This window comes from Monodelphis domestica, chromosome 7, assembly GCF_027887165.1.
Source record: "Monodelphis domestica isolate mMonDom1 chromosome 7, mMonDom1.pri, whole genome shotgun sequence".
Lineage (NCBI taxonomy): Eukaryota > Metazoa > Chordata > Mammalia > Didelphimorphia > Didelphidae > Monodelphis > Monodelphis domestica.
Genome location: NC_077233.1, coordinates 44,082,883 through 44,098,678, shown reverse-complemented (window position 1 = coordinate 44,098,678; position 15,796 = coordinate 44,082,883). Strand labels below are relative to the sequence as shown.

At 35.4% G+C, this 15,796-nt stretch overlaps 1 protein-coding gene across 13 annotated transcripts in view; it reads left to right on the top strand.

Annotated features, from left to right (window-relative positions):
- The window catches only part of CRBN (cereblon), a 41,661-nt gene extending 26,119 nt beyond the window's left edge, over positions 1 to 15,542 (top strand). For 8 of the 13 annotated variants that reach the window (XM_056804549.1, XM_056804548.1, XM_007500123.3 and 5 more), the window contains 5 exons: positions 1,276 to 1,360; positions 3,144 to 3,259; positions 6,532 to 6,620; positions 8,910 to 9,041; positions 12,876 to 15,542. In XM_056804549.1, coding sequence (XP_056660527.1) covers positions 1,276 to 1,360; positions 3,144 to 3,259; positions 6,532 to 6,620; positions 8,910 to 9,041; positions 12,876 to 13,059 — 606 coding nt within the window. In that variant the 3' untranslated portion in view covers positions 13,060 to 15,542. The remainder of the gene's footprint in view (positions 1 to 1,275; positions 1,361 to 3,143; positions 3,260 to 6,531; positions 6,621 to 8,909; positions 9,042 to 12,875) is intronic. The other 5 variants (XM_007500124.3, XM_056804551.1, XM_056804550.1 and 2 more) reach the window with 1 other exon arrangement.
- Positions 15,543 to 15,796: the final 254 nt, after the last annotated feature.

The following is a 15,796-nucleotide window of genomic DNA, read 5'->3' as shown; positions in this document are numbered from 1 at the left end:
TCCTACTTCTCCTAAATACAATTTGGTTTTATATATTTTTGCATGTTGACTCTCCTATTCCTTGAAGGCAGGTAGGGACTGTCTTTTGTCTCTTTTTGTATCAAGACTTGCCCAGAGCTTGGCACATAGTGGAAATTCAATATGTGATGATAATGAAATACATATAAATTACTCTTGTGAAATTTTGAGAAAGGAGAGAGCACCTTCAACTGGGGAGATGAGGGAAGGCTTCTTAGAAGAGTAGCCTCTCTGCTAGCCCTCAAATAACCAGAGATGAGGAATGAGTTTATTTCATGTTTGAGGATTGACCTGAGTAAAAACACAGAAGTGGAGGAAAGAAGGACATAGTGAGGAAATAGTTTGGCAAAGTATAGGCAAGCCTCATAGTGAGAGGGCTGGAGATATAGATATATAGATTAGGACCAGATTGTATTTTTATTCTGCAGGTTTTTCATCAGAGGGAGTAAAGGTCATACTTAGCACCTAGAAGATGGGATTGGAGAAGAGAGATACTGGAGGCACAGAAAGAAGGGTTGACTTGCCTGTCCCAGATAACAGAAGCTAAAGGAAAGAGTGAAGAGAGAACAGTCAGACCTGTTAGGACTGGTGTTAGAGATGAATTTCCATGTGTAGCATTCAGTTCATCAAATGTTTCTGAAATTACCACTGCATGCTACTCACCTACTAACATTCTGTTAAGTATGTTTGTGCTTTCTCTGCAGTGTTTCTCAGTAACATACTTTAGATCTGCTAGACTATCTATGCTTGCTATTCTTGGTTCCTTTCTCAGTATCGGCTGTTCTTTTATTTAGGTCAGTCCTTAAATGAGTGATCCAAAACTTAAGCTAAGTGGCAAGAATATTAGTATTGAGAACTTGGAGAAACAAAAGAATATAATACATTTTATGGAAATACAGAAACAATTGTTTTAAGATTTTTAATAAAACTAAAATTTTTTTCCAAAAAAAAATCTTTTTTTAAGTAAAGAATTGATGAATGTCATAAAATAATCGTCATCAATATATGCAAAACTAGAAAGTACCCCAAAATAATGGATTTTTTTAAAAGATCAGAAATAGAGTTGCTAATGGGGTATCAAATATTTTTATGCCTTTCTTTGTATCCTCAAAGCTTGTTGGCACTGGCACAAAGTAAGCACTTAGTAAATGTTGTTTTATTTACTTTTGAAATATATGGACAGGATTTGTACTCTGACCTTTTATGATAGATAAAATTGCTAAATGGCTAATGTGAATGTTTTGTTTTTAACCACAGGAAACCTTAATGGAAAGAGTCAAAAGACAACTTCATGAATGGGATGAAAATCTAAAAGATGAATCTCTTCCTTCAAATCCAATTGGTATGGAAAGCTAGTTTTAGCTCACACTGTTTAATCCAATGCAGCAAACATTCATTAAGTGCCTACTATGTTGGAAAATGTGGTATTTATTTAAAAAGAATTATTTTAATCCAGCCAGCCTTGTTGAAAGCTAAGATACTTGTTTAACTCAATTCTCTGGAAATGATTTTTTTTTTAAGGTAGTCCAGGAGAAAATCAAAAGGAAGAAGGTGGAATATGATTTTTTTTAAAAATCTCTTTGATTCACAGACTCTGTAGAACTTAAGTCTCCTTTCTCTGAAAAGGGAGCTGCACCTCAGGGATCTGTGGCAAGAACAGGTTTCTGTTGAGACCTCCATCCTCTTTTCCTTGAAAAGAAAGAAACAAGCAATATCAAGTGCCTATAAGATGAAAATCAGTTTATTAAGTAAGGACATACGTGCACATGGGGGCAAATTGCTCTAGTGCCAAAAAGCACTAAGTATAGGTGGCTGGCAGGTATTTTTATAATTCTTAGTCAAGGGAGGTGGGAAAAGGGCCAATCCAGGAAGGGTCTAGGTTGGTATGGTTGGAGAGTTCCCAGGAATGGGGCAGCAAATACCCAGGTACAAGAAGAAACAAAGATAATCTTTGGTACATATTTTTAGACTAAAGCAGCAAGATAAGAGTATGAAGTTACTCAGTCTCAAAATTTCATCAATAAAATGACCCACTGAATCTTAGGGCCACATGTCTCATAGTTGAGACCAAGTTACGAAACTCAGTCAGAAATAGAATCTGGGACTAGAGACACCAAGTTTGGGACTTAGTCAAAGCACAGTGATTTTGGTTAGCTCATCTCAGAGAGTGACCATGAGAGTTTGGTATGGCATGAGCCAGTGACATTCAACCTCCTATCCCAGAACTCAAAGAGAGTTAATGGTGACCGCAGCCAGGCTGTTAACTTTCAAAGAGTTTCTTCAAGTTACTCTTGGTCCTAAAGACAATCAATTTCTCCAGATCACTGAATCCCACACATAGTAGGGCACATAAGATAATTTTCAAGATAAATGGATATTTTGGCCATTTTCCTCAGAAAAGTATAATAAATAGTTCTCTTAAAAACCATAGTAGATTTTTTGGACATTTATAAAGGGCAGTTTTTCACTTAATATCAATCTTTGTATTTATAAGTAGATCTAGTACCTCAATTAAACTTAATCTACTTTTTAATGTTTATATCTGTTTTTTTTGTTTGTTTGTTATAGTGTAATTAGAACAATGCTATTTTTGCCATGGAGAATTCTGTAGGTAAATAACTCAAAATCAATTGGATTTGCAGATTTCCCCAGCATGTGAATTTAGAACTCCTCTTGTAAAAGAACAGATAGCACATGAAGGATGGATATTGTCATTCCATATGATTCAGACTTTTTTGAACTTCCCCTAAATATGATTTTTTTGACATTATCCTTCATTAATTGATGTATTTTTATGAATAATTAAAACATCCCAAGGGGCAAATAGGTCCTTAGTAATAGAGAGCCTGGCCCAGAGACAGGAGATTCTGGGTTCAAATATGGCCTCAGAGACTTGCTAGCTGTGTGATCTTGGGCAAGTCACTTAACCCCAGTTGCCTAACCCTTAGCACTCTTTGGCCTTGAAACCGATACTTGGTGTCAATTCTAAGACAGAAGGTAAGGGTATTACAACTTTTGTATGAGATCCATTTTCAAAAGATAGGTGATTTTGCATGTCTTTTACGTGAGACATGCTTGTTTTATTGATCTGGTTCTTAAGTTGAAAAACTTATCATGTCTTGAAGATTTTTCTTATAGAGTAGCTGCTTGTCTTCCTATTGATGATGCATTACGAATACAACTCCTTAAAATTGGCAGTGCTATCCAACGTCTTCGTTGTGAACTAGATATCATGAACAAAGTAAGTATGCATTTTTTTCTCACTATTCTTGATGAAGTCCAAAATTAGTTGGATCTGATATACCAGGATGCCTGGTTAGGAACTATGAAATCAGAGTGAGTATTCTCATTTGAAATTACATTAAGCCTACAAGAACTTACAAATTTAAATTTTATTTTTTTATATAAACTTGACAATTCAGTAACATTTTTTCCCTGAATATAATTGAACTAATTTGTTCAAAACAATTGAATTGTCATGCCCATTTTCTTGATAGAATTTTTTAAAAAACAGTACAGTTTTAGAGAGAAAGCAGGAAAATGGGATTTAGGATCCCAAAGATTTGTATTATAGTAGGCTATTTTAGCATGACAATCCCTTAATCATAATTTTTCAGAGCAATATTGATGATTAATTGCTCTGTTAAAATTTATTTTCTAGACATTATGGATTGTTTTAATGAGGTCATTTGACCCACCTATTACCTACGTAAATTAGATATACCTAATAAAATTTAATATAAATTGGAGGGAGGGGAGGAGTCCCTTCTGTCCAAGTGTGAGTCAGCATGATACTTGTTCTTCAGTGCCATTTCCATACCATACATCTTCTGTACCCTTTCCTCATTTTAAGATTAATCTATCAACCTGATTTGAATTCTTGTTGCCAATCTGCCCACTATTCAAGTCACATTTCCTTGTTTTTCAAGGAGTTTAGTATATATATTTTTTTAACTGGACCTGTGATTTCATTAATATAGAAAACTTCTCTCAGTGCAAATCAGCAATTGTCAATCTCACTGATAATGTTAGAGAATTGCTGGGCTCACTTGGAAGTTACATGCATGTGTTAGCTATAAGACTGAGCCCAGACCTTCTTGGAAACAAGGCTGACTCACTCTCCATTGTGCTATTCTGCCTCCCCTCAGTAGATATTCCCTAAAATACCTGGGTCTTCCTGATCAACAGTCCCCTAAAGTCCCCTGACCTGTACTCTCAGGTGCTTTTAGCCACAGCCATTCTCTCCAGCTGACTTCCAAATCTCCTTCTTTCCTTTCATTACCAATCTCTTCCCAGGAGTCTTGTCTCCACTTTGTGGCTACTCATTCTGAACCCTGTGAATTCTGACCTCCATCCCCACTACCAAAACCCCCTTTCTCCAAGGTAACTAATGTTCTTTTAAAAAAATACCCCAATTAATAACTTACTTATGCCCCTTCTGAAAACATCAGACTAATTTCCCAATATGCCTTCTTTACTTTCCATTGGATTCTCCCTTTTAATAAAGAAAAATCTGAATGAAGTCCAATCAACAAAGGCACCATATCTGGCAGTATATATTTTCTTTGTACATAGTCCCCTGGTTTTCTACTGAAACAAGAGAGAGAATTCTGAGAACTCAGGTAGTTATTGTACTTAATCTGAGTTTGGGAATATTTTAGGGTTGTTTTCTGTTCCTTTGTAGTCATTGCTTCTATTTTCCACTTGGTTCTATTCTCTTTCCTCAGTAGCAGCTACCAGTTGACTCTTATGTGCTTTTGAATTGCTCACATTTTTTTTTTATGTCACAGTGATATTCTGGTGGGCTCATATTCCACAGTTCGTTAGACCATTCCTAGGTGAATGTCCCCACTTTTGTCTCCAGTTTTTTGCTATGATGAAGAGTGCTTGTTTGAAGATCTTGTTCTCTTCTTCAATAAGCACCCAGGATTATACACAATCAGAATGGATGGTGCAGACAGTCTGCCCAATTTAGGGACTTTTCTGGCCTCGTTACACTCATTTCTCCATTACAGCATTGTGTGCCTGTGTGTCTGGAGCATCTCTGTGTCAATTGTTCTGTCTGATGTGTGTGGCGTGAAACTAACCTGAAGAGAGATACTGTTCCTCTTTAGCTTCCTATTCCCAGCCTTCTCTCAGGTCTCATCTCCCTTGACTTCCCTGTGGCTTTTCAGACTTTCAAAGATTGCCCCTTCCTTAAGACTCTTATCTTCTTTGGCTTCATTGACACTCTTCTCTCCCCTTTTTCCCCCAGATACCTGACTGTTCTTTGTTAGCCTCCTTTGCTATATCTTTATCTGTCTTCTTTCCTCTAAACATAACTGTGCTTCAAGGTTCTTAAGGCATCCTGTCTTCTTTCTCTGTTTCTTTTTCCCTTGGTGATCTCATTTACTCTAATGGGAACACTTAGCATCTTCACACAAATGACTACCCATCTAGGACTTGGAACAAAATGTATTTTTATCTGCCTATTAGATATCTGTCAGCATCTCAACCTGTGTAAAATAGCCCATTATCCACTAAAGCTGCCCCTCTTCCAAACTTCTGTTGAATTCTACTCAGTCTTCCTACTTCTAACCTTGAATTCATTTTCTCTTTCCATTTTCTAGTGGGTTTGCAAGCTTTGCCTCTCCTGTTCCCTTCTTATTTACTCACATGGCCACTTCCCAAGTTGAGGTTCCAGTCACCTCCTACCTTGACTATTGTAATAACTACCTGACTGGTCCACCTTCTGTTGATGTATTTCTTTACCAGTCTGTTTTTCACAAAATAATTTTCCAAAGTCACAGATTTGGCCTCATCATTCTGTCAATTCTTTAGTTACTTTCTGTTTTCAGTGTGTTATATAGCATACACTCTTCAGCATGATATTTGAAGTCCCCTATGACCCGACCTTTTATCACATTTCCCTTTATAGACTCTACAGTTCAGCCAGAGTGAACTAGCTTCGCTTCAAACTTGACATTTCCTCTCCTACCTCTTTATATACACACACAAGCCATTCCCCTTGCTTTGGATGTATTCCTCATCTTTGCCTCAGAATCTTTATCTTATTTCAAGACTCACTTAGGTGCACCATCTCTCTGAAGTTTGCCCCTCATCCTCTTTAAAGGTATTTGTCATGTCCCCTTTCTCAAGTCACCACATTATGTTTCTCTCTAAACACATGTTGTATTCACCCTCTCAACCTCACTCCTATCTCCTAGCATTCTTTAAGGAAGCAAAGAATGTTTAGTTTTTGTCTTTTGTGTCATGATGTTTGTTGAATTGAATTTTTGTGCTTGGATTAATTTGGATCAGCACGTGGTCTAGCATTTTCTCATTTGACATCTCATCCATTGTCTTTCTGTCCTTTCCTCACACTTTATTTTTTATTGACTAAGGGACATATTTAGGAAATGTAGCATTCATAGAAATGCTTGGGGAAATTTGAAAAATGTGATGTGATGTATGTTTTATTACTGAGTTGGCTTGACAAAGTATACATTTATTTTCTTCTATTTATCTTCTAAGACTGTTCTGTGTGTGTTTTTTAAGTGTACCTCCCTTTGCTGTAAGCAATGTCAAGAAACAGAAATCACAACCAAAAATGAAATATTCAGGTGAGATTCTTACTCTCTTCAGTTCAGTTAAAACTTTTTATTGAACAAATGCTGTGAGTTTGGAGAAGTACAAAAGGGGTACAACAATGGAAGATATAAGAGTAGAAAAATTAGAGACAAATGCAGTTTCCTCCATAGATGCCTTTGTATTTAATTGGTGAATTTATTCACAACTTGGGTAAAATCTTTTACTTATAAATGATTGGGAAAGGTGGTTGTCATATAAAGTTTCTTTCAAGTATATATTTTTCATGAAATAAAACTGACATACTAAGTATTTCTATAAGAAATATGTATATAAATAAATGAAATTGCCTTCATTTAGGTATAAGTGATATATATTTTTTAAAAGATCAAATTATTCTATGTAGAAGCTCTTAAGGAATTGTAGTTAAATGCTTTCTTTGTAAAATCCTTTGATTTTCAATCAAGACTCCAATAAAAGTGAAAAAAACTTTGTTCTTTCTTCTCTGATTGATTGCCAGAAACTAAGGTAGTTAATTCATCTAATCAGTATTCAGCATCTGGCTTATTTTTCAGCCTAGCATCATTCTTTGCTCTTTTTATTGTCACATAAGAATCTTAGACCTGGAACTACAAGTATGATATAGCCCAGGCCTTTTATTTTAAAGATGAGGACACAGACTCAGTAGGAAGCAGTTGAGTTGCAGTATAGGTTATCCAACTGTTGCTCCAGTGTTCTTGTTGCCACACCATGGGAAGATTTTTTGGATGTAGATTGTTTTTTCAAGAGGGCTGTCATTTAACAGGAAAAAAAAAAACTGTTCTGTTTGACTCCATAGAGCAGAAGTGGAAAGAAGGAAGCTAACAAGCATTTGTTAAGCACCTACCATGTGCCAGGCAGTATGCTAACTGCTTTACAAATATCACATTTGATCTTCACAGCCCAAGGAAATAGGTGCTATTATTATCATTCCCATTTTACAGTTGAGGAATTTGAGGCAAACAAGTTACTTGCCTAAGATCACACAGCTAAAGTATCTGAGACCAAATTTGAACTCTAGTCTTCCTGACTCCAGGCTCAGTCCTCAAACCACTGCTTGTAAACTGCTTCTAAAGGTAGCCTCTGCCCACACAAGCATTGAGTGGAAGTTGAAAAAAAAAATTTAGGGCTCCAGTTAAGGAAAAATTTCTTAACAATTAAGTTCTCCAAAAGTGGATTGGACTGCCTAGGGCAGGATAGATTTACCCTCCCCGGAGAAATAGCTGAATATTTAGAGGATACCTTGATTTGTTTGTGAGGTGAACCAGATGGTCTCTGAGGGCCTTCCAACTCTGAAATCTGGTGATTCTGGAATATCCCACCCAGATGTCTTCACTCAAGAGGGTTGGAAGTTGGGCTGTAACTGTAGTGATTGTGGGCTTGATATGTTGCTCCTAAGCATAGAAAAGACAATCTTTTTTTATGTACTCAATTAGCTGCTTTGCTATTATGTTGTAATACAAATACTAATAGTGTCTTTCATAAAGAGGGCAGATATTGTTGCTTCCAGTTAGAGAAGTTGATGTGTTTCCATCTCCGAAACTTGTCTGTGGCTACACTTACAATCCTTGACTTGGAAGAGTACATGAGAATTCAATTCCCTCATTTTATAAGTGAGAGAAAACACAGAATAGTGAAGCAACTCCCTGAGCTAAGACTAGAAAACAGGGTTGCTAGCTCATCTGACTCCTTCCATGTGTTCTAGCTTAATTCTGAACCTGTTTGATTTTTGGCTTGATATATAGTCTCATGCAGATTTTTAAAAAAGACAAACTAAAAAAGCACATTCTATAAAGAAACATGGTCAATAAGTAATCAGTTAATTAATTTCTTGGAGCAAGTAAGAAATATACCCAATAACAATGCTCTGTTGTAAAATTTTCTTTAATTTGGTTTTTCACATACACACATGAATTAAAATTGTGACTGTTTTTAATTAGGGATTCACAGAATCTCAGAGATATAAGGAACAAAGTCACAGAATTTCCAAGTTGGAAGGCTCACCTTGGCCACCTTGTTGAATCTGCAGTAAGCATTTGCTAGAGATCATAAACAACTTGTAGACAAAGCCAGAATTAAAATGTAGTTCCCTTTCCATGCGTATAAGTAACAATTGAGGACCTTTTAGGAGGAGTTTTGGAGGGGGAGGTATTTTATTACCTTATATCTAATCTACTATGATCCTTCTATGTCTTTCCAGTTCTCATGCTATATGTTAAAATTAAATAAACATTTTCATTCCAGATTCTGTGATTCATATAACTGGTCTTGATTATCTCTTATAGTTTGTCCTTATGTGGACCTATGGCAGCATATGTGAATCCTCATGGATATGTCCATGAGACACTTACAGTGTACAAGGCTTGCAACCTCAATCTGATTGGCCGATCTTCAACCGAGCACAGCTGGTTTCCTGGGTAATTTGATGATTGTTGAATTTTTTTTGTTTTAATTTACCTTCCTAGAGTTTAGTGTATTCTATGCCATAATCGGACACAGAAGCCAAAAGTCGTGAGCCAGAATTATAGTCACAGATATAAAATAAATTGAATAATTCTGCTTAAATGTTCTTCAACCTGTGAATAGTGAGCAGCAGCTGTTGCATTGTTTTTTTGGTGACTTTTTCATAGATAAATAGCATAGAATGAAAAGGCAAGAAGAGATTTCCAAATTCTATGTCCCTGAAGCAAAATCTAAATTAAAGGCAAAAAACACTGTAGTCTGTCATCCATGACCTAAAAGTAAAATACTTGGTAACCAGACATCTAGTGCAGTTCTTTTTTTTAATGATGAACAGACTAGAAACTGACATCCATCTCTCAGGTTGCAAGTGGGGTGGGCTTGGGGATATAGAAAGTGTATGTACTAAGATTGCAGCCCAGACCTCTGACTTTAAATCCTGGGTTTTTTCCTCCACCAGGCCATTAGGCTCCCTATTGTCTTGTGCTCATAGCCCTCTACCAGGCCAGAGAAGCTTCACATATGCCACTGCTAGGCTAGTCAATATAAGAATAGATCCCACTGTGTGGAGAATTTTTATTCTCTACATGACATTTGTGCTTTAATCAAATCGTTTTATTTACCATCATAATGTGATTTATAACACATGATTCTTAAGTTTGAGCACCTTAATGGTTTAAAATGTGTACTCAGAGCTGAGGTAATTATTCCACATCATTTTGGCTTTTATCCAACAAACATAATGCATGGTTCATATTAATATGTAGTCCATGCTTAACTGCTGTATGTATCTTCTAAAGAACTCAGGGTCCTAAACAGAACATTTTAAATATAATTCACTAAGTTATAATTTGTTAAATATGTGCTTGAAATAAGAATGTTTGTTGGATTAATGAATGGTAAAGACTATAGCCAGCATACATGGTGATAAAAAGTTTTTGTTCCAAGATATAAAATGAGAAGATATTTTAGAGCCTTGTCTAGTCCCTTGCTTGCTCCTGTTTTGTAAGATGAGGAAACTGAGGCCAGCTGAAATTAGGTGACCACTTAAGATCAAACAGATTGTGTCAGCCAAGATTTGAAGTGTCATTTTGGGGTGTATTTGATTAGTCCACTAAAATCTCTAATTTTGCTTATGATCTCTTATTTCACTTTCTCTCCTATTCCATAATTTTGGATTTGATTTTTTGAATCTAGCAGAGGCCTTTGTTCTTTGTAAATTTCAGGGCCAGAGGATCTCAGACCCTCCCTACTGCAAACTCTTCCCTTCTTAGATGAGGAAAAAGAGACCCTTCTAGAAGTGATTTTTCCCCATCAGTAGTTTCCTAACTTTTTCATCTATTATATTAATGATTTTCTAACTCCACTCTGATGTCATCAGTGCCTTCAAGTCATTCATAAAATTGTTAAGTAGTACATGGTCAAGGAGAAGTTCCTTGGGCAACCCACCAGCATCTCCCTCAAATTGAAATTGCTCATCTTGGCATTGACACTTTCTATATCCCCCTGCCCACCTCACCTGCCACCTGAGAGAAGACAGTTTCTAGTTCGTTCATCATTAAAGAAGAGAACTGAACTAGATGTCCTTTTTAGCATCCTTCTTGCCTCTAAATCCAAGATTCTGAGATGAGCCTGATCTGATTACAAATACCAATCACTACTTTCACTGGCCAATCAGCTGATGAAGTTTCAAGTTTCATTTTTTAAGATCCTTTTTTCTCCAACATGTCTTTCCTCACATTATCAGCCCACAGTAACATCCCTCTTTTCTGGCCTCACAGCATTTGTTGAACCACTACTATGAAAATTTCTGTGCTGTCTTGCCTTGCTGTCATGGGTCAGGTCTGGGGTGGGTTGGTCTCAAACATAGCACAAGTTCCAGGAGTTCAGGTTTTGCAGTTGTTAACTTCTGAGTAGCCTCCATATGCCCTGAATATGGCAGGAACTCAAAAAGTATTTTGAGGAATTTCAAAGCTGAGAGATAAGAAATTATCTGGTTAGTTTTCCTATTTTACAGATGAAGTATGAGAGGTTCAGAGAAATGAATAAAGTCAATTGCCCCAATCACACAGGTAATCAGTAACAGGAGATTGAAATAATTTCCCCAACTGATTATTAATTTCTCTTTTTAACAGAAAAAGTGGGAACCTTTATATTTAATGTTTAAGGATGTCCTTAAATTTCTAAGATCATTTACTTTTTTACTCTTATTTCCCATCTGCCATGAGAAAGGTCAGTTTGTTAAATAAAGCCTGGCAGAGATGACACTTTTCTAGTCTAGGGTCTAAACACCCAGACTAACCAATAATTTCTCTTGGGAACAAAATTATGAATTATTTCTAGGTTATATATTTACTACCTGCACAGTGTTATGGTGGAATAAAGACTTGGCAAATAGTTAAGGCCAGACAATGGTTTATTTAGTAATGTATGTAGTTACAGAAACAAATCATATCCAAGGCTCTCAGTAGCCAAGGACCCTGAACATTGGTTTCTACAGTTATAAATTGAGGGGTGGGGCAGGTCGGAATGTAGGCACTGAGTCACCTTATTCCTTATTTTCCCTGAAATCAGGTTACAGTGGAAAGTGGGGGAGTGGGGACGGGGTCTGGTTGGGTTACAATATGCCCCAAGTCAGATGGCCTACAAGAAGTTAAAATTTAACAAAATGGAAGACAAAGGAATTAAAGGAATTGTCAATATGGACTTATTAGTGCTTGGTTTTTTCTTTTACTGTGACTGCTATCTGCATATTCACTGTGTGGTGGGGGAAACAAAGGCAGATAAGAATCTTTTGCTCCTTAAGAATACTTAAAATAACTAAAATTATACATAAGAAATATTTTCACAATAGACTTAACTTTTTAAAATCTGTTAGATGTACTCATTTTAGTCTTCTACTTTTCATTACATTGCTTTCATTGAATTGATTTGTCTTCCCAATAGAAAAAAAAGTGTGCTTTTTGTGGCCTGAAATCCTTTCATCTTCATTTTAGAACAAATTCATTTTTGTTTGAATCAATTTAATAGTGTTATCTTGAATGCCTTTGATATCATACTGTGATGATTTAATTAATTAATTTTTGGAATGTTTAATTTATACACAGTAGAAAAATGATACACTTCTGCAGGTGGGAGGATAAAAACAGATCCTGCTGTTCTCAATGAGCATGAAAATGCAGAATAACAAAAAATGCAGGTGCAAGACTAGCATGTGGCCTTGGCACGATGCATGGGTTCTTGCACAGAGTAAACTTGTATTCAAAAGAAAACCTCTAGATTCTTCAGAAAATTTTCTCTATGTTGGGGAGGTGGGGATTATTATTATAGTTTTTTTCTTTTCTTGTGTGCTAGAAAACCCAGTATTTCAAGTTTGACTAACCAAAAGTGTTTTCTATAATGTTTTACCTTTGTGTAGAAAATACCAAGTAATCATTTAGTCCCACACAAAATAAGAAATGGTACTTTGGAGAAAAGTAAAGACTCTAATTTCTTTGGAGTGAAATGATATTAAAAGATTGAAATACCAAGGATAGCATTATCAAGTGTCCATCCCAGATATATATACATACATTTTTTTTGGTACAAGAATCGTGTTGCATTTATTCTTGCTATAGAAACATTAGATAATGCTTGCATATGATTTGACTTCCGAAATCAGACTCAAGTTCTAATTAAATTTTATATATCATTAAGGGTTGTGATAGTCTATCAGTATTTGAAATACATTTTTACTAAAATCTATGATCATTTTAAAGATGAAATACATGACTGCTTACTTTATTTTTTAGGTATGCATGGACTATTGCCCAATGCAGAGTTTGCTCAAGTCATATTGGGTGGAAATTTACAGCCACCAAGAAGGATATGTCACCCCAAAAATTTTGGGGGTTAACTCGCTCTGCTCTCCTGCCCAGGATTCCAGAAACTGAAGATACAGCCAATCAAGATAGCTCGCCATTACTCTGCTTGTAACCTGATGATTTGCTTTGGGAATAAGAAAAAAAACCAGTCAGTCAGTGTTTCTAAATCAAATCGGCCTTGGAAATTAATTCTTCTTCAGATGCTTACCTAAGAAGCGTCATTACACTGAGGTTTGCTGTATGTATGAGGAATTGCTACTTCTCTGAAAAACAGTAACTGAAGATCTGAATTCATTGTTGAAGAGGAAGAAAAGAAATTTAGCAAATAGGTTTGATTTCAGGAATATCTATCCTAAGTAACTTGGTAAACTTGCCACTGCCCTGTTGAATTTGACATCCGTTTTTACCCAATTAAGGTTTAAAAACATTGCTGTTGAAAACAGAATGTTGCTTACATAAGCCTTCATTTGTGGCAATAAATATTAAAAATTAATTTCTTTTTTAAGAATGTTTGTCAGAGTACGTGTAGCACATGAAAACGTTTTTCAAAAGTAGCACTGATGTTTCCAGGTTTGTGTGTGTCCACACACACACACACACACACACACACACATACACGTGCACACACGCACGCACGCATGCACACACACACTCTTTCTTTGTGAATTTCCATTTTGCTCGACTGTAAATATCTTGGTGTGAGACTGGTTGCTCCATCCTGGTATTTGTGATTGTTGTAATGCTGTTTTAATAATGGCAAAAGGCAATCAGTGGCACTTGCTGCTAAAGCAAGGAAGGTACAGTGTTCCTTTTTTATAGGGAGATTGGATCATATATTAAAAAAGGCTTTTTCCTTTCCAATTTAGCTTTTTTGCCATGTTGATTTGTAAGTCTTTTGAAGCATTGATGTAAAATGTACAGTTTGAACTCCCCAAATAAACTTTCCTCATTTTCCAAAAATATTAGTGAATTCTGACTCATGCTGTTAAATATATTTGTTTAGTATTTGATAAACTATTACCCACTTAAACTTAATTTGCTGAGTACATGAATTAATTTCATATGAAGCAAGTTTAAACAATATGGGAATCATCCTTTTGCTCATTTTGCAACCTCAATACTCTGCCCCATTTTATTATTGGAAATGGACAAGTTAAGGGAAAGCAGAATTATGACAAAAATGTTCAATTTTATTGAAAAATGTACTTAAGTAGGAATCTAGAGGTGACCTGTTTATATTTCTTCAAATAGTGTTTGGTTTACCAAAAATGTTCAAAGTAAATAATGAGAAAATATCCTTTCAGTCAGTTTACTAATAAAGGAGCTATTATATGAAATTGTATTCAATGATTATGTTCCATTTAACTGTTCAGATAAGTGCACATACTATAAACATTGTATAAACATACAACAAAATCTGAGAATGTGATGTTATTTTTTTAATCATGAAAATTTTTCAGTTAAATTTGAGGAACGAATGACCACTAATTTTTTATGTAGTATTTAGTTGACCCATTTTGATAACAGAAGTCATTAGCAATGCTGAGTAAATGGTGATTTTTTTTCCCCTCAATTTAGAAATATTTCCTAAAGTTTTGAAAATCAGAATGTGAGAACATAGCTGTACTGTAATCACTCAAAGCATTCTTTTCCTGATCTTCATGTCAATCAAATTGGAATGGAGAAGTTAACATGCCGTTTTCAATTGCTACTGAACACAGCTGTTTTTATTTCCCTGAATTTATGAGGTTACCTCAAACATCAAGCTGACATTGTGTGGCATCTGAGAATGAAATATGCTGCTTTTTGGTATTATGTGCATATATATAATCATGTGAAGCTAGGTTAAAATACAGCTTAATTATGATTTTCTTTGAATTTCATAGACATGAGTATCTCTGTAGGAACTAAGTTTGTGATAACCTGGTAAATCACTGAAGGATGGCCAATTTCTTTTTTGTGGATCCTAGCTATAGAAGAAGCACATGTAGAGAAATCATTAAATATGTATGTATTGTTTTATAGTATTGCTTATAGTCTTAAAGAGTTCTGTACATGATAACATTTTTATGACTTGAAAACCCTTTTGCTTTTTAAGAAGGGATATGAATGTTAGGACGATGACTTTAGAGAACAATGAATAGTCCCACACTGGCTAGCAGAGGGCCTGGTCCTATTTAATTGTACATTTTAGAAGTATTTGCCATTAAGTGCTCAAGTAGCATAAAATACCTCTAGGAATCAACAAGATTGCATTTTTTCAGTATCTTTCCTTAGATTTGTTAAAAGAAAAATGCTGAAAGCTGTTTTGTAGCATGTAGTGATTCTTGTTTTCATGTGTTTTAAATTTTATCTGCATTATCTTGTGATTTTTTTTATGATGCTATTTTGTACATTAATATTTCTGGTTTGGAATTCAGATATTAAGTTTTCAAAAGAGTTTAGGGTGATTTGCAGAGTTGCTGTCCACTGCTTTCACTTTCTCAGTCTGCTTTTTGAAACAGATCTCAGAATAATTTGTCATACTGCTTGCCAATATTTGCAAAGAATTAAACTCTTAAGTATTTAAGAAACAATAATAAAGCCCTAACATCATGATTGACTCTTTGTGATTTGCAAAAGTATGGATGATATTTAGTTGTGATAATGAAGACATTTTGTACATCTGTTTCCGTCTCTTTGTATATCAATCTGATTTCATTGGTGTGGATACTCTCAGTTCCATGTAATGTTTTAAGTGTTGCTGTGACTAAAAAAAAAAATGCTATCATCTGATGGCCAGACATCTGGGGACAGTCCTCCATACTTTGCTAGGTTGGTTGAAAGACCAGGTTTCCTGTGCTTATTTA